We start from the raw sequence: 26,002 nt of genomic DNA on the forward strand, positions 1-26,002 counted from the left end.
ATCCTTATCTTACTGAGGGAGGCCAGAGATTGAACCCTCAGGCTGGGTCTGAAACTCGCTTAGGCACAATGAGAACTCATCTTTGAATCTGGATTCAAAAAACCCATTTTGGTAGTGGCAAGATACCTGGCTTCAGCATGACTTACAATTCAGGAAGCCAAACGCAGATTTGTAAGCCTTTCTTTAGGAGAAGAAAAGGATTTCAAGAAACCAGTAAAAGGAACACAAAAACAGACTGAAGAAAGCTGGTGCTGGTGATGAAAGAACATACACATTCTGCAATGACTTTGTGGTGACTGTGCAGATGTTTTCTAAGAGAATTAATAAACTATAGAAACTTTATGAAAAGCACAAAAAAATCATAGGTGCTTCATGAACAGTCCTGACATGGATTTCCTGAAATTCCAAACACCAAACTTCTGTTCTCTCCAGCCAGGGGACAGTTGGCACTGCAGTTATTAAGTGGGCCCTAGCCCCTAGGAGACAGGGCTTTGGTCTTCAGGTCAAAAGCCTCCTGTTAGCTCCTCAAACCAGAATCCTAGTGATGGGTGTGGCCTAGACCTTCAGGTCCCAGGGATTCTCTGACTCCATCTGACTCTAGTTCACTATTGATAAAGATGCCCCCCAGACTCGGTGGCTTCAAACAATAATCACTTATTATCACTCACATGTCTGTGCATCAGCCGGGATTCAGCTAATCTAGACTGGTAGCTCTGCTTCTCACTGCATGTCTCTGGGTTGGCTGGAGAGGCTCTGTTCCAAGTGTCTCATTCCTCTTGGACCAACAGTCTAGCCAGGGCACGTTTTTCTCATGGTGATGAAAGAGGCCCAGGAGAGCCTCTTACTGATCAAAGCAAATCAGATGGCTGAGCTCAGTGTTAAGGGCGTATAAGAACACTCTGCCCTTAGTAGGAGGGCATCACAGTTACATGGCAAAGGACATGGATGTGTAGATTAGTTATCTACTGCTCCATAATAAATTACCCCAAACTTAGTGGCTTAAAACAACAGTAAAGATTTATTGTGTCTCATAATTTCCATGGGCCAGGAATTCAGGAATAGCTCAGCTTGGGGGTTCTCCTGAAAGGCCAGAAACACTACATTTTGCAGACAAAGAGACTGAATGAACCTGTACAAATATCCTATGTCTCTACTGTCGAATACTTTTTAAAGTGTATTTTTATGTTTTAATGCAATACATTATATGGGAAAATGCTATTTAGAGGGTTCTTAGCACCCAAATAAAAGACTGTGATGAGTAAAGAAAAGATTAAGAGGTGGTGAACGCTGACTCAATTCCACAAAATACACAGTAAGCAAGTAATAAAACAGGAGACAAAATTGCAAATCACTTTATAAGTTGAGAGATAGGATACCTGCTGAATTCTTGGGCCCCTGCCCTGCACTTGTTTCCATTGCCAACAATCTTGTCTGTTGCCTCACACCTGTGTTATTTCAACACTCTTCCATCTGGTTTCTCTGCTTCTAACTTATCTGGCTTCCAATTTATCACATTCACAGCTTCTACAATAATCTTTATCAAAGATCTTCTCTTTGTGTAAGATCCTATGGTGCTTTCCTTCTGCTTACCACCTTAAATCCAAACTCCCCAATACCAGTGTTTAAGATCTGTCCATTGATTCACTGATCCTTTTAAAAATTATCACCGTTTCCTAGCAAGTGCCCTTTGCTCCAGTTCCAAATGTAGCTTTGTCTCCGTCTAAGCTCTCAATACACATGTAGCTGATTTGTCCAGCACAGCTGTTAGCACATAATAGGTACTCATTAACATTTGTTGAGTGAGCAAATCTAGAGTAATAACTAAGTAACCCTAAAACAAAACTATGTTTCTCTTAGTTCTATTTGAACCTGTGTTCAAAGCACCTTCATGTCACATATATTTTCACAATACCTGTGCGCCTCTCTGAACTTACCTCCAACCAGTTTTCTGTTTATCCATCCTGTTTCAGCTGGGTGGGCCTGCTTTCTATTTTTTGGACACATTAAGTGATTTCCTCTCCCAGGCCCATGCCTGAGCTGCTTTCTCTTCATGGAACACTTTTCCTCACCTCCCTCCACCCCCCCTTTTTTTTTTTAACTAAAAAGAGTTTTTAGTAATTAAGTTTTTGTTATTCAGATCTCAACTTAAAAGATATTTCCTCAGAGAGGACTTCCATGAACATTCACTTTTTTTTTTTGGTCTTTTTGCCATTTCTTGGGCCGCTCCCGCGGCATATGGAGGTTCCCAGGCTAGGGGTCGAACTGGAGCTGCAGCTGCTGGCCTACAACACAGCCATAGCAACGTGGGATCCGAGCCACGTATGCAACCTACACCACAGCTCACGGCAGTGCCGGATCCTTAACCCACTGAGCAAGGGCAGGGACCGAACCTGCAACCTCATGGTTCCTAGTCGGATTCGTTAACCACTAAGCCACGACAGGAACTCCGAACATTCACTTTCAAGGAACTCCCTCAATCCTTCACCATCACTTCTGCCTATTTAGATCTTTGCTAGACAGTATTAGTTATTTCTCTCATTCATTTATGTGACTGTTCATAGTTGACCTCTCCACTAAGATGTAAGCTCCATGAGAACAAAGATGTCTTGTTCACTGAGCACTTGTACCACTAATGTTCGTCACAGAGCAGATGCTCAACAGATATGTTAAATGAATGAACATATCTGATCCCCTAGCCAATGCTCAAAGTCAATTTTCTGATCCCAATAAACTTCAACAACTTCTAATTCATTTCTACTATACCTTCTAAGAATCAACTTAAAAAAAAATTATCTCCCCCAAGAAGCTTTCCATGAAATAATGTTTATTCTTAATGCTGCATATTGACCTATATATTTAACTTGTATCATATAATTTGACATATGGTTGTACTGGTAAATTGCTCTCCAGTGGTTTCATGCACATGTTCTTCCTCTGATCTATAAGTATCATCAGACCCCTGAGAGTAGGAGTGCATTTTTTGCTGTAGCTTTGTTTGGAATGTTCTGATAGAACTTAGTGTGCTGTTGTGCACACAGCAGCAATTCAATACAAGTTTACTATAGGCATTTTACCAAAATGGCCTAATAAAGCTTTATGGCTAACACAGAATTCATGATAACAAGTAAACCAGAGTCCAGTGAGAAACATTTTATCTAGGTTTCCAAAATTCAATCTCTTTTATTATGTGACAGTATCAGGACACAGAATTTTTTTTTTTTCTTTTTTTTTTTAGGGCCACACCCAAGGTTCCCAGGCTTGGGGTTGAAGAAGAGCTATAGCCACTGGCCTACACCACAGCCACAGCAACACGGGATCTGAGCTGTGTCTGCAACCTACACCACAGCTCAAAGCAATGCTGAATCCCTAACCTGCTGAGTGAGGCCAGGGTTTGAACCTGTGTCCTCATAGATGCTAGTCAGATTTGTTTCCCCTGAGCCATGATGGGAACTCCAGGACACAGAATAACACTCTGTCAGTTTTCCATCAAAAGAAACATCTTCACTGAGATACGAATTACTACATATCCTCAGATTTCTGAGTACATGCTAAGAGAATGTACTGTTTACAATTTTATGTTGAAGGTACTATTCATTGTACTTGCCAATACTCCTTACAAAAGGGCCCATCACACATATCCCTATTTGTTTAATTTTAGGAAAAAATTCCTATACAAGAGTTATTTGTAGGAGTTCCCGCTGTGGCTCAGTGGTAATGAATCTGACTAGTATCCATGAGGATGTGGGTTCGATCCCTGGCCTCGCTTGGTGGGTGAACAACCCGGTGTTGCTGTGAGCTGTGGTGTCAGTCACAAATGTGGCTCAGATCCAGCATTGCTGTGGCTGTGGTGTAGGCCTCAGCTGCAGCTCAAGAAAATTATTTGTAGCATTAGTCATCAAATAATAAATTTAGAATATAAAATATTTCTCTTTCAGTCTTGGTTGGGAAGAAACCGTGTCAAATCCAAAATCCACTTGCAGTGTATCCTGGTAGTACTGATTACCATTTCTATCTACTTTGTAGTCTCCATTCTATTTTTATTTTTCTAAACTTTGTTTTTTTTTGTCTACCCAAACTCATTTACCTATAAGTTTACAAAGAGGAATTCCCACAGTATCTTCCTAGAGCTCTTGATTCTCTTTCTCATTTTGAGAGTCTGCTAGCACCTCAACATTATTCTGACATCAATTAAACTCATTTACTTCTCTCTATAACCAACCTTCTTTAAAAAAATGATCTCTTCTTTATTTTTTTAAGGCTACACCTGCAGCATATGGAAGTTCCTGGGCTAGGGGTTCAATCAGAGCACCAGTTTCAGCCTACACCACAGCCAAAGCAACACGGGATCTGAGCTGCATCTGCGACCTACACCACAACTTGTAGCAACGCCAGATCCTTAATGCACTGAGCCAGGCCAGGGATTGAACCTGCATCCTCATGGACACTATGTTGGGTTCCTGGCCCACTGAGCCACAGTGGCAACTCCAATAACCAATCCTCTTTTATGTCAAATTTATCATCAGTTTTTTGGTCAACCAGGTGAAAAACACTGGAGCCATTTTTGATTTCTTATTTTCATGGATGAAGTACCCAATGGACACACTAAAATAAGTGCTTTAGGGTACCAGCACCATAAAATTTATAGGGGGAAATGTTCATATCTGTTATTTTTTACAAGTCATTACTATGCACACCAAAAAGTAAAATTATGAGGACTGGCACTTCCAGCAAGATGGAACAATAGGATTGGATTACTCTCACAACTAGAATACTGTACAAAAATATATGAAATAAAAGCTTTTAAGCTATTTAAAATCAGTTAACAAGGGACAGTGACCTCCTGAGAAATGGGAAATAAACAAGCGTTACAATTGTTCCAGCTGGAGAGAATTGTTCCAGCCTGGAGAGAATGTCAGGTTGCAGTAGAACCTAAATAGTCTCCTTGAGTTGAGATGATGGATCTGCATGTCTAGAGAGGACAAATGGTTTGGAGTTAGGGCCCAGAGTTCACAATACAGAGTATTTAAGAAAAGAGAGCTGCACAGAGCTCTGGAGGTATACAGAGGGTTTCTCTGAAGTCTTCAGCTGAGTATTGCCAATACATGGGTGCAAAGAAACTTTCAAAGTCTGGGAAAAGAATCATTCAGAAGGTAAGAAGGGAACAATCCCTAGAGCTCACACAGGTCCGGGAACAGTTCCTGTTTCCACCAGTTGGAGTGGAAAAACTTGTAATTTACAGCTATGAGTAGGGTACTCTGAAGGGTTTGCTTTAGGAGTATGTAAAATTAGCCCTAGATTAAATGTGTTACTCTACTCCTGCAAAACAAAGCTGAAAGGATCAAATTGTTTCCAGGAACTTAACTGCCTTCCAGAAGAAAGTTCAAGAATATTTATAGAGACACAAAAAGATCTAGCATCCAACAAAATAAAATTCACAATGTCTGGCATCCAATCAAAAATAGCCAAGTGTGAAAAAAAAAAAGGAGGAAAATACAATGCATAATGAGGAATAAAATTGGTTAACTGAAATCACCTTAGAAATGACACAGATAACAGAATGAACAGATAGAGCTATTAAAACAGTTTTCATAACTGTATTCCACATGGTCTAGGAGCTAGAAGAAACACTGAGCATGTTAAGTAGAAACATAGAAGATATAAAATGATGAACTTGAATGCAAACCACTAAAAATTATCCAGAATAAAATGCAAAAAGAAAAATATGCAGAAAAAAAAGAATATAGCATCATCAGGCTCTGGGATAACTTCAAGCAGCCTCTTACATCTGTGATAGAAGACAGAGAAGGAAAGAATAAAAAAAATTTAAAGAAGTAATGACCCAAAAATATCAAAATTTGATAAAAACAATAAACTCACAGATCCAAGAAGCTCAGTGAACCACAAGCACAAGAAACATTAGGGGAAAAATAAAAAGGATCACCAAGCCATCATAATCTAATTGCTCAAAATCAGTGGTAAAAAGAAAATCATAAAAATAACCAGAGAAATTTAGGCATGTTATGTAAAGAGAAACAAACAATGACAGCAGCTGTTTTGTTGGAAATAATGTAAGTGAAAAGTAGTATCTTTAAAACATTGAAAGAAAAAAATTATCAATATTGAATTCTACATCCACTGAACTTATCTTTCAAAAGCAGGGTTGACCTAAAGACTCTTTCAGATATACAAAAGCTGAAAGAATTGATCACCAGCAGACCTGCACTATTAGCAATGTTAAAAGAAATCTTTTAGGGAGAAGAAAAATAATACCACATGGAAAGTTGGATCAACATAAAGAAATTAAAAGCACTGAAGATATTAACTATGTGGGTAAATATAAAAGATTTTTAAAAATGAAATCACTTTAAAATATAATTGAATGTTTAAAGCAAAAATAGTAACAATGTATTGTGGGATTTACAATATATATGGAAGTAAAATGAATGACAATGATAACCTAAAACCTGGGAGGGAAGAAACAGAAATAAACTTTTGTAAGGTTCTTACACTATAAGGAAAGGTACACTCTCACTTGAAGATAGAGTGTTATACGTTCAAGATGCATATTATAAACTCAATAGCAACCACTAAAAAAAATGCATCAAAGATTTATAGCTAAAGGAGTTCCCATCATGACACAGTGGTTAACGAATCCGACTAAGAACCATGAGGTTGCAGGTTCGGTCCCTGGCCTCGCTCAGTGGGTTAAGGATCTGGCGTTGCCATAAGCTGTGGTGTAGGTCGCAGACATGGCTCGGATCCCGAGTTGCTGTGGTTCTGGCGTAGGCCAGCGGCTACAGCTCCGATTAGACCCCTAGCCTGGAAACCTCCATATGCCTTGGAAGTAGCCCTAGAAAAGGCAAAAAGACAAAAAGACAAAAAAAAAAAAAAAAAAAAGACAAAAAAAAATTTATAGCTAATAGGTTAAAAAAGGAGACAAAATGGCATCATGTAAAATAACTTAGGAGTTCCTGTCGTAGCTTAGTGGTTAACAAATAAGACTAGTATCCATGAGGACGTGGGTTCAATCCCTGGCCTCGCTCAGTGGGTTAAGGATCAGGCATTGTAGCGAGCTGTGGTATAGGTCACAGACTCTGCTTGGATCCCAAGTTGCTGTGGCTGTGGTGTAGGCTGACAGCTGTCACTCTGATTCGACTCCTGGCCTGGGAACTTCCATATGCCGTGGGTGCAGCCCTAAAAAGAAAAAAAAAAACAACAAAAAAAAAACCTAAAAGAAGGCAGAAAAAGGGAAGAAAGAACAAATGAAACAAATGAAAAATAAATAATAAGATGGCAGATACAAACTGAACCATACTAATAAACATTCAATGTAAATGGTCTAAACACACAAATTAAAAGGTAGAGATTGCAGACTGGATAAAAGAGCAAAATTCTGCATGTTAGAAGCCCATTTTAAATATAAAAACATAAAAGTACAGGAAAAATACATACCATGTTAACTTTAATCAAAGAAAGCTGAAGTGGTTATATTAATATCAGAAAAAGTAGCTAATAAAGAAAATATAAAGAATATTATCAGAGATTAAAAAGGTCAATTAACAACAAAGGGATGAATCATCAAGATAACTTAATGATTCTTCAGGTTAATGTGCCTAAAGTAGAACTTCAAAATATATGAAGGAAAAACTGTCAGAACTGCAGGAAGAAATGGAAAAATCCACAATTATAGTCAGAGACTATAACAACTTTCAGTAATTAATAGAACAAGCAGAACAAAAATAATTATAGATATAGAAGACTTTAAGAACACTATCAATGACTTAGTTGATAATTATAGAACATTCTAAGAAATAATAGCAGAATGCATACTCTTTTTAAGAGAATATAAAACAATTACCAGGGTGGATCATATTTGTGGCATAAAACAATTCTCAATAAATTTAAAATAATTTAAATCATATAAAATATGTTTCCTAACTACAATGGTATTATAAATCAATAAGAGGAAGACATCTGGAAAATCTCAAATATTTGGTAACAATATCTGGAAACCTTTTAAATAATCTCTGAGTATAAAGGATGAGAATCAAAAGAGAAATTAAGTATTTTGAACTGAATGGAAATGAAAACACCATAATGGAAATCTGTGGGATGCCACTGAACAGGCACTTACGAGGAAATTTATTGTATTAAATGCTGTATTGAAAAGAAATCAGTCTCAAATAAATGATTTCAGCTTAAAAAAATAGAAAATCAGGGAGGAAGTAAAACCAAAGCAATTAGAAGAGAAAAGATTATAAAACGCAGAGTGAGGAGTTCCTGTCATGGCCCAGTGGTTAACAAATCCAACTGGAACCGTGAGGTTGCGGGTTCGATCCCTGGCCTTGCTCAGGGGGTTAAGGATCAGGCGCTGCTGTGAGCTGTGGTGTAGGTCACAGACACAGCTCGGATCCCATGTTGCTGTGGCTCTGGCGTAGGCCGGCGGCTACAGCTCCGATTAGACCCCTAGCCTGGGACCCTCCATATGCCTCGGGAGTGGCCCTGGAAAAGGCAAAAAGACAAAACAGCAACAGCAACAACAACAACAAAAAAACACGGAGTGAAATTCAATGTAAAAGAAAGGAGAAAAATAGAGAAAAATCAATGAAAACAAAAGCTGGTTCTTAGAAATCAATAATATTGTTAAAACTCTAGGAAAATGAAAGAAGGTATAAATTATTAATATCAGAAATGAGAGGTGACACTTACAAATTCTACAGCTACTAAAAGGATAATATTCCAATAAATTTGACAATTTAAATGAAGCAAATGGTTTCCTTTCAGGACACAAACCACCAAAATTCACTGAAGAAGTAACACATAAACCTAAATAGTGTGATACTTTTGAAGCAAGTGAATTTGCAGTAAAAAAAAAAAATCATTCCCACAAAGAAAGATCTAAATGGATTCCTAGTGAATTTTAGCAAACATTTAAGGAAGAAATAGTACTAATTCTATACAAATTCTTTCAAAAAGTTGAAAAGGAACAAATATTTCCCAATTCATTTTGAGGCCAGAATTATCTTTTTTTCCAGCTGCACCTGCAGCATATGTAAGTCCCTTAGCCAGGGACAGAATCCAAGCTGAAGGTATGAACTATGCCACGGCTACAGCAATGCCAAATCCTTAACCCACCATGCAGGGCCAGGATCAAACTAGTGCCTTCACAGAGAGGAACTGGATCACTAAGCCACTGTGCCACAGTGGGAAATCCAAGGCCAGAATTTATCTTGATACACCAAAGACATTATAAAGAATTGAAAATAACAGACTGATATCCCTCATAAACATAAATTCAAACATTAATGAAATTTTAGCATATCAAATTCAACAATATATACAAAGGAGACTGCATCATCATTATCAAGTGGGGTTTATTCTAGGAATGCAAGGCTGGTTTAACATTTGAAAAGCAATCAATTAATTCATCATATTAACAGCTTAAAAAAGAAGATCCCAAAAGAGAAAAAACTAGAAAAGAAAAACATGATCACCTCAATAACTGCAGAAATAAAAACAGTCAAAATCTAACATTAATTCCTGATTTAAAACCCTTGGGGAGTTCCTGTCGTGGCGCAGTGGTTAACGAATCCGACTAGGAACCATGAGGTTGCGGGTTCGGTCCCTGCCCTTGCTCAGTGGGTTAACGATCCGGCGTTGCCGTGAGCTGTGGTGTAGGTTGCAGACGCGGCTCGGATCCCATGTTGCTGTGGCTCTGGCGTAGGCCGGTGGCTACAGTTCCGATTCAACCCCTAGCCTGGGAACCTCCATATGCCGTGGGAGCGGCCCAAGAAATAGCAACAACAACAACAACAACAAAAAAGACAAAAAGACAAAAAAAAAAAAAAAAAAAAAAAAAAAAAAACTCTTGGAAAATTAGCAATATAAGGGAACATCTTCCCTAATCAAGAGCCTCTACTCAAACAAAAACAAAAACGTACAGCTTATATCACACTTAATGGTGGTAAAATACTGAATGTTTTCCTCCTAGCATTAGGAGCAAGGCAAAGATGCCCATCCTTACCACTTCAACATTATATTGGAGGGTCTAGTTGTTGCATCTTGGATTTGATTTCATCCCACATACAAACTAATGAGTTAGCCTGTTACTGTTTTGTGGATGTTAACAGAACACACAAGACTCCTGGCTCAGAGATATAGGGCTTTATTATTTATGGCACAGCAAGAAGCATGTGTGTTAGCATAAGTATGTTGGTTACCCTGGACCCCAAGTCCTACAGGGGCAATGCAATGGGCTCAGATGAATGCTATAATATCAGTGGATTTATGTTACAGCTAAAGAACACTAAGTTTGGGGGGGGGGGGGTCCACTGCTTTGGCAGAAGCAATAAGCAAGGAGTGATGGATATGTTTACTATCTTGATGGTGATGATAGCTTCATTGGTGCACACGTATATCAAAACATATCAGATTGTGTATTTTAAATATTTGCAGTTTACTGTACATCAATAAAGCTGTCAAAAAATCAGAAGAAATTCCATTCTAAGCATTCTAGGCCTTTCTATAACATTAACAAATATTTTTGGGCTACTGCTAATGTTCTAGGCACTGTGCTGGTACTGGGAATACAATGGTAAACAAAATCCCTCCTCCTATGGAGCTTCTACTCTTGGAGGAGGAGACTGAAAATAAAACAGTAAGAAAAACATCAGATGGTGATAACTGATTAAGATAAAGAGAATTAAGTAGGGTGGCTACTTTAGATTGGGGGGGTGGTCTCTCTGAGAAGACGATATTGATGTAGAGATATGAATAACAAGAAAGGGCTAACCACACTGAAATGGGAGAAGAATCCCTCTGACTCTCATTATTTTGGCTTTCCCAACTGTTCTCATCTCCCTCCAATCTCCTGTAAGCCACTGCTGAATTAACTTTCCCAAAGGTTGACATGATCATGTAATTACTTTGTTAAAAAACTTTCACTGTCTCTTACCTCAATGACGAAATATATTAGGTCGACATTCTGGCATGATGAGTCTTCATATACATGACAAAGCCTACCTTTCCAGTCTTCACACTATTCCTTTATTCTTACATGGAGGAAGCCCTGATCTTAAGTATGTTTCTCCACTTTTGATCCTGCTGTCTCCTCTGTTTAGAATACCATCATTCTCTTCAAGGAGACCATCAGTAGACATCCTTCCTATTCTTAAATGTCCATCTCAAATATCACATTCTCCTTAATATATTTCCTGATTTCCTCAACCGGATGTAATTTCTGTCCCTCCCCTTATATTTCTCAATGGGAAAAACTCATCATGCTCATCTATTTATTATATTTTACATGGTGACATAGAAATATCATTATTTTTATGTTTCATCTGAAAGCTGAATGAAAGCCAAAAAACAGGTAAGCATATAGATAATATAAATTAGTGGACAGAAGTGATCTTGCCCCCACAAAAATAATGATACTCCTCATATGAGAATAATCTACTAAAATATAATGTGTTTAATTAGAAAAAAATAGAATAGATTTTTAAGTTTCAGTGAATCTATTAACAACCAGTTCTTTTCTAAGAGAACTGAATTCTCTTTAAAACCCTCTTACTTTCCTGAAACTGGGACCAAGCTAACATTAGCAGAATCTCTGAAAATAGGGAAGAAGAATGCTATTCGCCATCTCAAAACCAACATGAGTTGAAGACACATCCCTTGTAGAGAACCTTGATTAGATTCCTAAGGAGAGAGCAGGAGTGGATGGGAAATAAAAAAAAATCAGAAAAAGAGTGTATTGGGGTCCTCCAGATCTCCCCTAGGTTTGATGATTTGCTAGGAGGATACACAGGATTTAGCAATAACTGAACTTACAGGTATGGTTTTTATAGCAAAACGACACAAAGTAAAACCAGCAAAGGAAAAAGTGCATGAGATAAAGTCTGCAGTAAACCAGGTATAAGGTATAAGTTCTTCTACCAGTGGAGTCATACTGGGTGTGAGTAACTCCTCCAAGAATTAAAGCAAATGAAAACACATGTGGGAGTTCCTGCTGCGGCTCAGTGAGTTAGGAACCCAATGTTGTTTCTGTGAGAATTTGGGTTTGATCCCTGGTCTCACTCAGTGGGTTAAGATTCTGGTGCTGCTGCAGGTTGCAGTGCAGGTTGCAGTGTGGCTCTGATCTAGTGTTGCCATGGCTATGGCACAGGCTGCAGGTATAGCTCCAATTCGATCCTGGCCTGTAACTTATGACATGGGTGCAGCCGTTTAAAAAAAAAAAAAAAAAAAAAAAGAAAAAGAAAAGAAAAGAAAAGAAAACGCATGTGAAATGTTGTCTAGCAGGGCAATTCATTGGAGATGCAGTACTCAGGTTTTTTGTTGGGGTTGGTTATGTAGGCATCCTCTGCCTAGCACGTACCAAAATTTCATATTCCCAGGAGGAAAGCAGGGGATCAGTATAAAACACATTATTTGCAGAAACAGTTTAGGTATAGTTAGTTGCCTTTATAAGTTAAAGAATGGTGGAAACATTTCTAAAATTCAAGTTCCTAGACCCTAGCCAATGGCCAACTTTATAAGCAAAAATTTTTTAAGGACAGAAATCCTTATTAGAAGAGGATTTTTTACATAAGGATATATTGAAAATATTCTTTTTTATTAAAGAATCTCACTTTCAGAATTTTTTAGCAAATAGTATGAAACAGAGCAAAGTTATACTCTAAAATGTTCATCACAATGCTTTTTAAAGGAAAAAAAGTAAATAACATGTGTCTAAAAACTGTGGAATGGTTCAGTAAATTATAGTACAGCAGTATGAAGAAATACTACATAACATTAAAATTATATTTTTGAAGACTTTTTCTTTTTTCGGTCTTTTTAGGGCCGCACCTGCAACACTTGGAGGTTCCAGGCTAGGGGTTGAATAGAAGCTGTAGCCACTGGCCTACACCACAGCTCACAGCAACAATAGATCCTTAACCCACTGAGTGAGGCCAGGGATCGAACCTGCATCCTCATGAGTGCTAGTCAGATTCATTTCTGCTGCGCCACGATGGGAACTCCTGAAGACTTTTAATAATAAAAATGACTATCCTGGGAAGTTAATGGGGACAAAAACCCTATATATACAATAATAACTCAAAAATAAAAATATAGAATGAAATCTAGAGGAAATACATTAAAATGTAGTCATGATTCTTTTTAAAAAAATTGTTAAAAAATTTTACTGAAGTATAGTTGGTTTACAATGTTATGTTAATTTCTGCTGTACAATGAAGTGATTCAGTTATACATAAATGCTTATCCATTCTTTTTCAGATTCTTTTCCCATATAGGTTATGATTAATTTCTGGGGGATGGCTTATATAAAATAACTTTTATTTTCCTCTTGATCTTTTTCCATGCTTTCAAATTTTATTTAATGAACACATATTTACTTTTCTAACTAGAAAACAAGTTATAATAATAAGATAATTGTGTTAAAAAGATTTTAGACATAACAGTTTATGGAGTCAAGCCAAATCTACTAAAATGTAAACTATTTAGTGTACACAATGAGTAATATGAATATAATATATAAAGCAGAGCTTGACTAGATAACTCTTAGAATGGCAAACAACCATTTAAAATGAAAATTTTCTATTTAATGTGCTTCTTTAATTAGTTAACAACAAAGGAAAAATAGGTAGAGGGAGTGGAGATATTACAAACACTAAAGAGAGCACAATGACTAATTTTTTTGTATGTGTGTGTCTTTTTAGGGCCACACTCGCACCATATGAAGGTTTGAGGGCTAGGGGTGGAATCAGAGCTGTAGCTGCCAGCCTACAACACAGCCACAGCAATGTGGGATCCGAGCTGCAACTGTGACCTACACCACAGCTCAGGGCAATGCTGGATGCTTAACCCACCAACCCACAGAGTGAGGCTAGGGATGGAACCTGCATCTTCATGGATGCTAGTCAGATTTGTTTCTGCTGAGCCATGATGGGAACTCCGACTAATTTTTATTGCAAGGAAGAAATGGTTCTCAGATTAGCAAATGCAAAAATAAAAATATTATTTTTCAACGGGTAGAACAAAGGGTGCATTTCCTAAATAACACCGAATGTTTACATGATCCCAATTTACATACAATCTTTTAGGTATTACTAATGTAAGTCACATGAATTTTCATAGTTTTAAGGAGGATTAAGTAATTAGTCTACAAACTTCTGGAGAAGGTGATTTCCAACATATTCAGTTACAATTCCTCTCCATTTGCTTTACTGCATCTACTCTAGTCATACAGATACTACTCCCCAGAAAGCTATTTTTATACTACCCAGCTTCTCCAACACTGCCTGGCTGTACAGAAAACAGACCACTATTGTATCCTCTTATCCCTGGAGAGAAGAAATGATTTGCAGCTTATTTTAAATCACAAAGAAATTCTTTTGTGTACTGAATTGGCCCCAGGCTACGGAGGTTGTGCAACTCACTTCCCACATGACCTCTACTTGGGGCTGCTTCCCAATCATGTCAGAACATGAAAACCTTGAAGGTACTCCACGTGGGGCAGTGCTCTCTCTGCCTCTAAAGTGATTCCTGGGCCAAGTTAGAAAAACCAAATTCTGAACAGCCATTGCAATCAATGGCAAGCACACTCAGAATGGAGTAGGGAGGGGGGGGAACACCCAGAATGTTTCTGGTTAGGAAGGGAAATGTGGTTAACCTAAATTGGAACTAGAGAGCAAATGGAAGCATCAAGAAGCACTTCCACTGCTTCAGTTCAACCACGCATTTCTGTTTCCATTATAAAAAAAGAGCAGCTCTTTAAATGGTTTGGCTATATTTAGAAATGTAACTGCTTAAAAAAGGTCTCAAGTGTTTTAAAGGATTGTGTTTGGGGAGGTGGTGAGGAAAGAGGGAGATGACAAAGCCCTGCAACATATTCTTTTGAGTAAAACTTATTAGCTAATCAAAGTCAGCAACTGTTGCTTGCCAAGTGGTGGTTTGGGTATGATCAATAGTCCTTCAAAGATTTTATTTTATAACATATAAATATATTTATTTTCCAGACACTTATGCTTTCCTGCAATTTGCTATCTCTGAATTTTAGGCTTTCCCTTAACCCACTGAGCAAGGCCAGGGATTGAACCCTCAGTCTCGTGGTTCCTAGTCGGATTTGTTAACCACTGCACCACAACGGGAACTCCTCAAAGATTTTCTTGTTGCCTTTTTTTCTCTTTCCCAGGAAGAAACAGATTATATGGGGCGTGGAGTCAAAAAACATCCAGATCATGTCACTTTCAAACATGCATTAACAATTTCCAGACACTTATGCTTTCCTGCCATTTGTTATCTCTGAATTTTAGGCTTTCCCTCTATGAAATGGGTTCATTAACAACTGTCCCTCTTTTCATAGGTGACTATGTGGAAAGAAAGTTCTATAAGAAGTAAGTTGTGAAGAGCTATCTAAGCATTTATTATTGTTGCTGCTATTAGGTCTGCCTGAAATATATAAAGTACTGAAACATTCACAAACTTATTAATAAACTGGACTAATTATAGTGGACAATGGTAAGAGGGAATAAGAACTTTAAATCCAACAATAACACTTTCACTTAGAAATTAACAGATATTCAAACCTATAAACTATTAATATCTTATACGGAACTAAGTTGAACACCTTGGAAATATCAAGTGCCAGAAGAGGTCACTGTAATCATCGGATATGGTGGGACCTCAGATATGGCAGAGGCGTGCTGGCAAGAAGGATTTCATTAAGGTACAGAGACAGTGAATGGGAGGTTAAGAGCCTGAGTTCTGAAGTTCAAATCTCAACTAACCAGTTGTATGACTATGGGCAACAGTAATCTTTCCTAAGCCTCAGTTTTTACATATGGAAGATGGAGAGAGTGACAGTATCTTCAAGATTACAACGAAGAGACAAGTGAATTACTTACCACAGTGTTATCATCTTCATCATCCTATATACAAGGTGAGCTTTTATGAGTGGAACGAGACCAGGAGTCCTCCATGTTACAATGTGCTATTAACCCTTAGCCATGGTAATGAACTCTAGTATGTTTTTGAAAAATGCAACAAAAGGGGTCTACTGAGGTCATATATTCTACCAGGTCCGCACATACCACTATGCTACTTAGAAGTTAGATATGCCTGAAGGAGCTGTGGTTCCCTGAGCCAAATGTTAGCACATGTTCAAGGTACAAGTCTTCCTTTTTCACTAACCACTCTCTGAATCACCGAGAATTCCTGGGTTATACTTTTAAATTTTAAATTTCATATCCAAGTTTCTCATGCCCTATGTTTCACATCCAATAAAATTTGTCTTTCTTTTTTCAAATGGAAATGTCATAAAGCTTAAGATGTGCATGCATACATGCATATTTTTTTTCTAATTTGCAGTGAGTGAAATCTTGCTAATACGGAAGCTAAAGAAGTTAGAATAATGAAACACTAAGACAGGAGTCTCTTACAATAGTATATAACATGTTAAATGATGGTGGTGGTCAATGAAGCAACTGCTTCACATTCAATATATCCTGCTGAAATGAAATAACTGCGTTTTGAGGAAATAAAATCTAACCTTTTTTGAGATGTCCTGCTAAATGAGTCAAAAAAGCCTTAATTCCAGATTTATAAAATTAATCAAAATAATTCAACTGTGCAACCATCTTCCTATCATAGAGAATTTAATAATGCAATAAATTTCTGGATCTTGGATATGACAGACATTCCTCCCCCATGCCCTGGAATCATGCCCACTCTTTCAGGACATGGAAAGCCCCTTCTTCTGGGGAAAGGCTGGGTCCAGCCACCTCAGCAAGAGCTGCTTCTCTAGCCTGCCTGCCTTGTGACAGTGCTACCTGCCAGCCAGAAGCATCCTGGTGTCTACTGGGCTGCTGCAAATTGAACAGACTGTGAATCCAGCCAGAGGATAAGAGGTTGTTTTAATTGGCTAAATCTGCTATGTACTAAGCGTATGGCCATGAATTTGTAGCCAAAACACTAATCTAAAAAAAAATGTCATGTATAATTTAAACACAAAACAAGAATGACATTTTCACTCGTCAGTTCTAGTTTTGCCACGAGGGTTTTTAACCTAACATTTTATAATGACTGCTAAATCCTTACCTTTGCTGAAGTAGAATTTTCATGGTATACTCCTTGTACCAAATCCATAAGGGCACTTGCTAAAAGTTCCACAACCTAAAAAACAAGCAAAAAATTAAAAGAAACAATTTAAAAATGTATCCCCATTTTTACCTCAGAATGCCACAGAAGGCTTAGAAGCAAGACAGTATTGTGCCTGATGAAAAAAAAGGAGGGGGGTTATGTGCTAAGATCTTGGCAAATGGCACTGCCCACCTGGATGTTAGAGCTGTGATCAATTATTCCAGCCATAATTCAAGCAAAAAAAAAAAAATCTTATAAGCAAAGCATTTAACTAATATATGTAAAAATCCAGTAATGGCCATATTGAACATAAGCTTAAATTTCAGGTAACTAATGAAATCTTAACCCAATTTATTTTCTGAATGTTCATTTCCATCAGGTGGATACTTTTTCAAAATCTCCATTCTGGGAGCCATCACAATGCTAATTTTCATACCTTATACAAAAAAAAAAAGCAAAAGCACTAGAATGGTTAACTTTTCTTATGTGTTCATTCTGATGTACTAAAAATGCACTGTGGATAAATTTGGTGTAGGGTCCCCGGGTCAAATGTACCATAAATACTGAAAACTTTTATAGGACTGTAATATTGAAATTGTATTCATCAAATCTGTATTATTTTCAAGGCTCAGGCTATTAAAAAATTCAAACAAAATAAAAAGCTTTGAACTTGTTCCAGAATGTAAAACAAGCAGAAAACAGTAAATGGTCTCTTTGGAAATACTGTACAATTTAGAGTGGTTTGCATAAACCCTCTTAATTCAAGAGGATAAAATAGTGGTATTTATTATTATGTTCAACGTAGCCATTTCAAACAAGAATTGCTCAAGGCAACCCTATCCACTTCTTACGAAGTCTAGTATCTTGTATATTTAGCTTCCTATGTTATGCAGTCTGATATCAGATTCCCACTCTCTGCTTCCTAAAATTTAGCTCAGTTCTGATTGAATTAAAGGATTTTATTTCAGCTTTTATCATTCTTGTAATTGAAGACATTATTAAGCCAAAGGATACAGACCCAAACAACAAGATACTTCAATCTCAGGTAACTTGGATTTAATAAACATTTTCTTATGGGCAAATTATATTAATTTGTAGAAAGAGTTGCTTTAAAAATTTTAACACATGAGCATTTATCTCCAAATTTATATTTACATTCATACTGCATAAACACACAAGGCTGCTGATACAGAAATTTTGCTGATTAAAGGCATATTTTTTCCTAGCTCTGTAGATGGGTTAATCTGTAAGACCTATATGAAGTCTTTTTTTTTTTTAATCGCATTGCCCTTTAGGTAACCAAATACTTAAGAAATATTGTAGCAATATGAGCTGCAGAGGAACTGCAAGGACAATGATCCTACAGTGTTACCAGATGTGTTGAGTTATTTAAGCAGGGAAGAGAGAAAACTGAATGGATTTTTTTCCCCTGAAGGTATCAGATAAGCTCTATTCCCAAATCCAGGAGGATAGAGTATCGCCAATAGGTCTATGAAAGACTGTAACTTAATGCACAACATCAGATTGGATTACAGTTTACACATGCAACATCCCAAGATCCCTCTGATGGCTGGACACATAATACAGATCAATCAGTCACTAAGAAATGTTATGGTTTTGAAACAGTTTGAGGTCTGAGACCAGCAGTGGCAAAGTGAACAGGGATTTACAAAGAGAAGTCTGACACTAAATCTCAAAATGATGGCATGAACTTTTAACAATGGATCTGGCTTTGGATAACCAGAGTGTTCCTTTACCTCCCTGAAATTCCAGGCCAAGAAGAGGCAGGAAAAAACCATTTTATTCTCTGATTCTTTTTCTCTTACTACAATTAGCAAATAGAAGTAGACCTGTACTTACAAATTTATATTTATAAATGACCTGTACTACTCTTGCTTTTTGCAGAATACAACTGCATTGCCAACAACAAGCACCAACTAAAAAGTTCTGGACCTCCTTGGGATAACAAGTCCAGGAAGGTAAGAGAGTATGAAAAGCAGGATAGCCTAGGGGAGTTGAATGTGTCTCAGACAAGGTAACTTACCCAGCACACATGTAAATGTCTTTCCATTGCCCGAAATGTTTACTTTTAAAATTATATCCCCCAAAAGATATGTTTAAGTATCATTCTCCTTTAAAATCGCAAATATTTCTAGGAGGACCACAGGGCTACCAGTCATACATAACTTTAACAAGACCATTTAATAATCTCATCTTTTTAAAAATCATTACACGGCTTACTACCACAGCCATTCACCTGTTTAGATACCTATTGTACTTAAATATAAGAAATTATTTGCTCAATGAGATTCCCCCCACCCCTCAGATTCTTTAGGAATGATTTGTACAAGTAACCCAAAACCGGAGCAAGGATAATAGCAGCCAGAGGAGAATCTAGAGCCCAATTGCCAGACTTCCTGAGATTAAAAGCCCTGACCCCAGACTTGGTGCTCTAGACCAAGCCATGAGACCCACCGTGAGAAAGTTTCAAGGACTTCTGTTCCAAGCCCAGAGGGGCAAGCAAACACTTCCTATGAGAAAAAGAAGATAGGCTGAAAGAGCCTCCATGTTAGCCATTCTCAGAAGCCCAACAAATTAGAGGCCATAATGAAACAGAGTGAGACACTAGGAGGGAGAAATCTAGGGTCTACTTCAAACCCTACTACCAATTTCATTGTGAGAGTTGGGACAAATCAATTACATTCCCTGAGTTTTGGTTTTCCTCAACTGTGAGCCAAGGGAAGATGCAAAAGATAATTCCTTAAGGTCTCTTCCAGTGCTAAGAGTCTGAGCTTTCTAGGAATGCATTAGTATTTAGAATTAGGCACGTAAATTAGGTAAACTTTTTTTTTTTTTTTTTTGTCTTTTTGACATTTCTTGGGCTGCTCCCAAGGCATATGGAGGTTTCCAGGCTGGGGGTCAAATAGGAACTGTACCACCGGCCTAGGCCAGAGCCACAGCAATGCTGGATCCGAGCCACATCTGCAACCTACACCACAGCTCATGGCAACGCCGGATCCTCAACCCACTTAGCAAGGCCAGGGATCGAACCCGCAACCTCATGGTTCTCAGTCGGATTCCTTCTCCACTGAGCCACAACGGGAACTCCTAGGTAAACTTTGTTGAGACAGCTTTGCTCATGCTATTATTTTTATCTGTTCTCTTCACATGGACCTTCTCCTCTATCTAAACTTTACTGATTACTTTCTGTGAAACTTTTTGTACCCAATCCCCCTTGGTTCCAACATGTGGAATCATAATGAAATCATTTCCATTTTTAAGGCATTTCCACTTTTTCAAACATAATGACTGGTAGCCTATTCTACTAACTGGCAAAGAAGGCTTAGTTGGGTCAATTAAAGGTCACTTTGGTAAATTCTGTGTCTTGAAGGGTTCTAATGCTTGGGAATAACCCATATATACTGAGTTCAGAATAACATCAGGTTTAAGTGCAAAGCTGCATCAAACAAGTAATGGCACTAGCTGACCATATCAGTTTCTTCGCTAATGAGTAAATATGTGGAGCACTTAGAAGACAATCTGGAACACAGTGTCAGTGAGTGTTAACTTATCCTCTATACTTTTATATATACAAGTCTTGGATTGATGAGGTCATAGTATGGAAACCAAGATTAAAGTGTGCCCAAATATTTTGGAAGGAAGTGGGTTTTAATTCAATAACAGAAAACATGAAAATATTATTTTAATCAAAATCAGAGATCTCTGTAACGTTGACTTGGATCCCGAAACAGTATTGCAAATTATAGGACTGTCATCATCAATATTATAAAGTTTACTGTACCTGCCTTCAGAGCAATCAAATAGGAGATAGGTTTCTCTATTTCTGCACTTACGGAGGTTGTGAGAATAGCAGAATTGCTTGCCTGTACAAGCAAATGCAAAAATGCTTTTTTCTACAGTTTATGTTGTGTCTGAATTTGACTCTAGTCCCAATCTCCTGATTAACACCTTAGATTTCAGTGACCCGGAAGTGGTAACCTCTCACAATGTCAGTGTTAGGAGCTGATTTCTCTTCATTTTTGTTTTTGTTTTCTTTTCAGGGCTGCATCTGTGGCATACGGAAATTCCCAGGCTAGGGGCTGAATTAGAGCGGTAGCCACTGGCCTAGGTCACAGCCGCAGCAAAGCCAGATCCTTAACCCACTGAGCGAGGCCAGGGATCAAACCTGCATCCTCACGGAGACTATGTCAGGTTCTTAACCTCCTGAGCCACTATCGGAACTCCTCCACCTCATTTCTGGCTACCAGGGAGAAGGATGCATAGGAAAGGAAGTGAACAGTGCACATCAAATTGCTGTTCCCAAGCAAACTGTTGATCTCTCCTATATTAATCACTACCCTCTCATCAAAGATATGGAATAGGTAGTATGCAGATGCATCCAAACCTTAGCATAATCACAGAGCTGATATAACTGACCTTTGGAATTAATTTCTTAAACAGTTAATTTACAGAACAAATTTTACCAACCTCAGGAGAATATGGTAATTGCTTCATTCTTTATCTTTTGGGGAGGGTTACTGCAATTCAATGATTTTTCTTAAAATGAAAAACTAAAGTAATGCATACCCTCACAAAAGGTGGTTTGATTATTATGCCCTGAGCTATAATAAAATTCCCATCTTAAAAATGAGAAATTGAAAGAATTAGGAGGTTGTAAGAGAAAAACAATGTCCCAAAACCCCCCTCACTTACACTGCTTATACAAAGATATCTGCAGCACATTCTTAAGGAAAAAAAAAAGAAAAGCTGGTTACAAAATAGAACAACAGATAGGTATTTTTAAAACAAAAATGAGGAGTTCCCTGGAGGCTCAGTGAGTTAAGGATCTGGCATTGGCATTGCCATGGTTCTGGTCACTGCTGCGGTGTGGGTTTGACCCTGGCTCATGCCACAGGTGTGGCCAAAAATAAATAAAAATAAAGTCAATCTATGTGTCTGTATATACTGAGAAAAAGTCTGAAAAAAGAAACGCCAAATATTAATAATAATCTCTAAGTGATAAGATTCTAGACGATTTTTAATTAAAAATTTTCAACTCTTCTGAATTGCTAAAATCTGTAATTGTTTAAATCTATAATGTATTATATTACTTCCCTCTATCATTATCTTGCTTTTATGATTAATAAATATACTTCCCGGGGAGGGGGGAACAGGAGGAAGCATACCTTGTTTTAGTTTTAGAAAGGTTTCAAGCTAAACTGTGTCCACAAACTGATTTATGGACTATAACCAAGCAATAGTCCATGGATTAGGAAAAAGAAGATAAGAAAGTGATGGTAAGCATTCTGTGTCGACAAGTTCTGCCTTTCTCAATAAATGTGATTCAGGAGTCTACTGTCATTTTGCATCCGACAGACGGAATAGACTCAACAGAGTTAGAGATGTTGCACTAGTAAACCAGACCACTTTGGTTTGAGCAAAGGAGTGCCTATCCTAAATTTAAAGTAAAATGCAGTTGAATCTTGAGAAAAATGTTAATTATAAACTAATGTAGCTCAATTGAAAGTCAAACCAGCATAAGCTGGGTTGTTATAATAAGGCAATGTAGTTGTATTTTAATTCACTTAAAACCGGCTGCTATGTACTTAATTTGTTTGGTATATTAAAACTGTGGAGGCTATTACATATTTATAATGTCTTTCAAAAACTTGCACTGAGGTTATTTTAATGACATTTTCTTACTACAGCTTGGAATGACAGGACAATATATGATCCATCACTCTATTTGGGGGGCAAATGAACACACAGCCTTTCGGCCTTCAGTACTCTTAGCAGCTGCTAGCAAAGGAAACAGTCATGTGTGTACACGCATCTGCAGTGTTGATAGGATTAATTACACACAAATTTATTGCACTCCTCCCCCAACCCCCAAGAACAAACAACAATGCATGAAGAAGCAGCAAAGGTAAAACACCTTTATGGGAGAATTAATACTCATATACATATATACATCTTGGGAGGAAGAAAAGACATATTTAGTGTAAATATACCTTTTTTTTTACATTTTATAATTTACTTATTTTCATTTATAATGATTTTTTTTTCCATTATAGCTGGTTTATAATGTTCTGTCAATTCTCTACTGCATAGCAAGGTGACCCAGTTACACATACATGTAGATATTCTTTTTTCTCACATTATCCTTTTTAAAAAGCTTTGACATTTGAAGGGATATTGTCAAGTTTTTTTTTTTTTTTTGGCACAAAAACTATATTGTCAGTGAAAATGTTTTACAGAAAAATACTTTTATAGATAAAAAGATGCCAAATAGCCTGCTAATGATAACCAAAGAAGATTTACTCCTCAGTTCCTCTTCATACAAATGGAGCATAAAATATCTGAGAGATGCTTTTAAAGATGGAAAGATTTACTTAGTAACTAAGGTAAGGTAGAGAAGGACTGGTAAAGGAGTAGTGCTCTCCCATAGAGGCCAATAATATCTAACATTTGTAAAGCACTTTATCATTTACAAACTGGGTTTAGGCAATCTATCTGCTTCCAGGTGGATTCAGTCCCCAGTGCTCAGCCAGAGCTTCCAGGCTGGCAGTGTCGGTGGAGAAGCAACCTCTGAAGAACACAGGGAGCAGCAGCCGTGGCCAAATAAGGGGTGAATCTACTCACCCACCACCTGGGCACAAACAACCCAGATGAGTCCTAATCTGCATGCTGATTAATATAAATGAGTGGCTTTAATAAAGCCATTGATGGAGTCTATGAAAGAACGGTTCTCTCCATTCCTTCCTACCAGACAAGGAACAGGTTTAATGAAGACAATGATGAAAGGTCTGTTGCAATAAACACACCACTAACTCACAGGAGTTCTGGAAGAAGCTTCTAACTTGGCTTTTTGAAGGGAGCCTTTTCAATGCTGCCAAATGTGTAAGGCCGTGCTTATTTGTGGGAGGGATGGCAATCTGTTCTAGAAAGCTGGAAGTCCTTTCTGGCTACGGGGGAAGAGCAGAGAGAGAAATGGCACTACCAGAAGGACAGGTGCAGCAAAAACTAAGCAAATTGATAATCTTAATTTTTAATTTAGAACAGCTGATACATTGGTTTATAAACTCTAACTACTGGTAACATTTGTCAAAAAGGGTTCAAGCAAATTCAGTGAACTACAGAAAAGCATAAAACACAACTATTAAAACTTAAAAAGAAGAGTCTACAAGTTCAGGAAAATGGCTTGAATATGAAGTGCTGAAATTTAATATTATATTGGCTAGTGCACTTATTTCATGAACATTTGCTGATAGCCTACATTGTACCTGGCACTGCAGTAATGAGACTAGTGAGGGCCTTACAGAGATAAAGACAATTAACTTCTCTTTGCTCACTTAGAGGGTTAATACACAGATGAGCTGCATGACTGTGGGTCAGCACATAACTTCTTTGGGCCTCAGTTTGTTTATCTAGGCGAGAGGTATCTGTGCTTTATCAACAGTAAGCCTCATGATCAGATATACCTAAATGTGCAGGTGTATATGTTTTTTATTCATAGCAATTTTAAGGAATAGTTAACAAAAATGTAGATTTCTTCTACTAGCAATACAAAAGTAATCAGAAAAAGCTGTTCACTTTTTGAATGAAGGTGTATGATTCTTAGCCTCATTTGTCACTGAATAAATGACAAATACTGTTTATTCACTTAAACAACAATTAGGTTCCTGAAAAAGTGGCAGTTTATTGTCTTTCTGGGCTGCACCTGCGGCATATGGATGTTCCCAGGCTAGGGGTGGAATTGGAGCTGTAGCTACTGGCCTACACCACAGCTACACTCAGTGGATTAAGGATCCGGCGTTGCCTCAAGCTGCAGCATAGTTGTGGCTCGGATCCCATGGTGCTGTGGCTATGCTGTAGGCCAGGGGCTGCAGCTCTGATTTGACCCCCAGCCTGGGAACCTCTATATGCTGCAGGTGCAGCCCTAAAACGAAAACAACAACTTTTTATAAAATATAAAGGAAAAGGAGATGCTTTCCAGCAGGTTAAGGCAAAAGTTCTGTCAAGTATCTTGCATTACTACCAAACTGTAAATACCTGCTGAGGATTGAATGCTTAGTCTTGAAACAAAGCAATTCTAACATTATCATGAAGCAGTTAGTTGCTTTAATTTCTACTTTCTCCAACATGGAAGTTCCTGCACATGAAGTCTCCTGGACTCAGGATGTTCCACATTAGTATGCTCTGTACTTAATGACAGTTACATCTTGCTGTTTTTTTTTTTTTTTTTTAATTATTTCACTTAAGTATAGTTGATTTACAGTGTTAGTTTCTGGTGTATAGCAAAGTTATTCAGTTATTCATATTTTCATATTCAATTATGGTTTATCACAGGATATTGAACATAGTTCCTGGTGCTTTACAGTAGGACCTTATTGTTTATTCATTCTGTATATAATAGTTTGCATCTATTAATCCCAAACTCCCAATCTATCTCTCCCCCACTCCCATCCCCCTAGGCAACAACAAGTCTATTTTCTATGTCCGTCTGTTTCTGTTTTGTAGATAAGGTCATTAGTGTCATATTTTTTTTTTATTTTTTATTTTTTTTAAACTATTTTTCTTTTTCTTTCTCTTTCTTTATTTACTTTTTTGTCTTTTTGCTATTTCTTTGGGCCGCTCCCGAGGCATATGGAGATTTCCAGGCTAGGGGTCGAATCAGAGCTGTAGCCACCGGCCTATGCCAGAGCCACAGCAACGCGGGATCCGAGCCGTGTCTGCAGCCTACACCACAGCTCATGGCAACGCCAGATCGTTAACCCACTGAGCAAGGGCAGGGACCGAACCCGCAACCTCATGGTTCCTAGTCGGATTCGTTAACCACTGCGCCACGACGGGAACTCCTAGT

The 26,002-nt window shown here is 37.8% G+C and overlaps 1 protein-coding gene across 4 annotated transcripts in view; it reads right to left on the reverse strand.

Annotated features, from left to right (window-relative positions):
• Positions 1-26,002, reverse strand: part of PDSS2 (decaprenyl diphosphate synthase subunit 2) — a 275,584-nt gene that overhangs the window by 83,572 nt on the left and 166,010 nt on the right. For all 4 annotated transcript variants that reach the window (XR_002336490.1, XM_021065297.1, XM_021065253.1 and 1 more), the window contains exon 4: positions 17,098-17,172. Coding sequence is in view for 3 of the 4 variants with exons in the window: in XM_021065297.1 (XP_020920956.1) it covers positions 17,098-17,172 (75 nt within the window). In the remaining variant the exon portion in view is untranslated. The remainder of the gene's footprint in view (positions 1-17,097; positions 17,173-26,002) is intronic.

This window comes from Sus scrofa, chromosome 1 (genome assembly GCF_000003025.6).
Source record: "Sus scrofa isolate TJ Tabasco breed Duroc chromosome 1, Sscrofa11.1, whole genome shotgun sequence".
In the NCBI taxonomy this organism is placed as follows: domain Eukaryota; kingdom Metazoa; phylum Chordata; class Mammalia; order Artiodactyla; family Suidae; genus Sus; species Sus scrofa.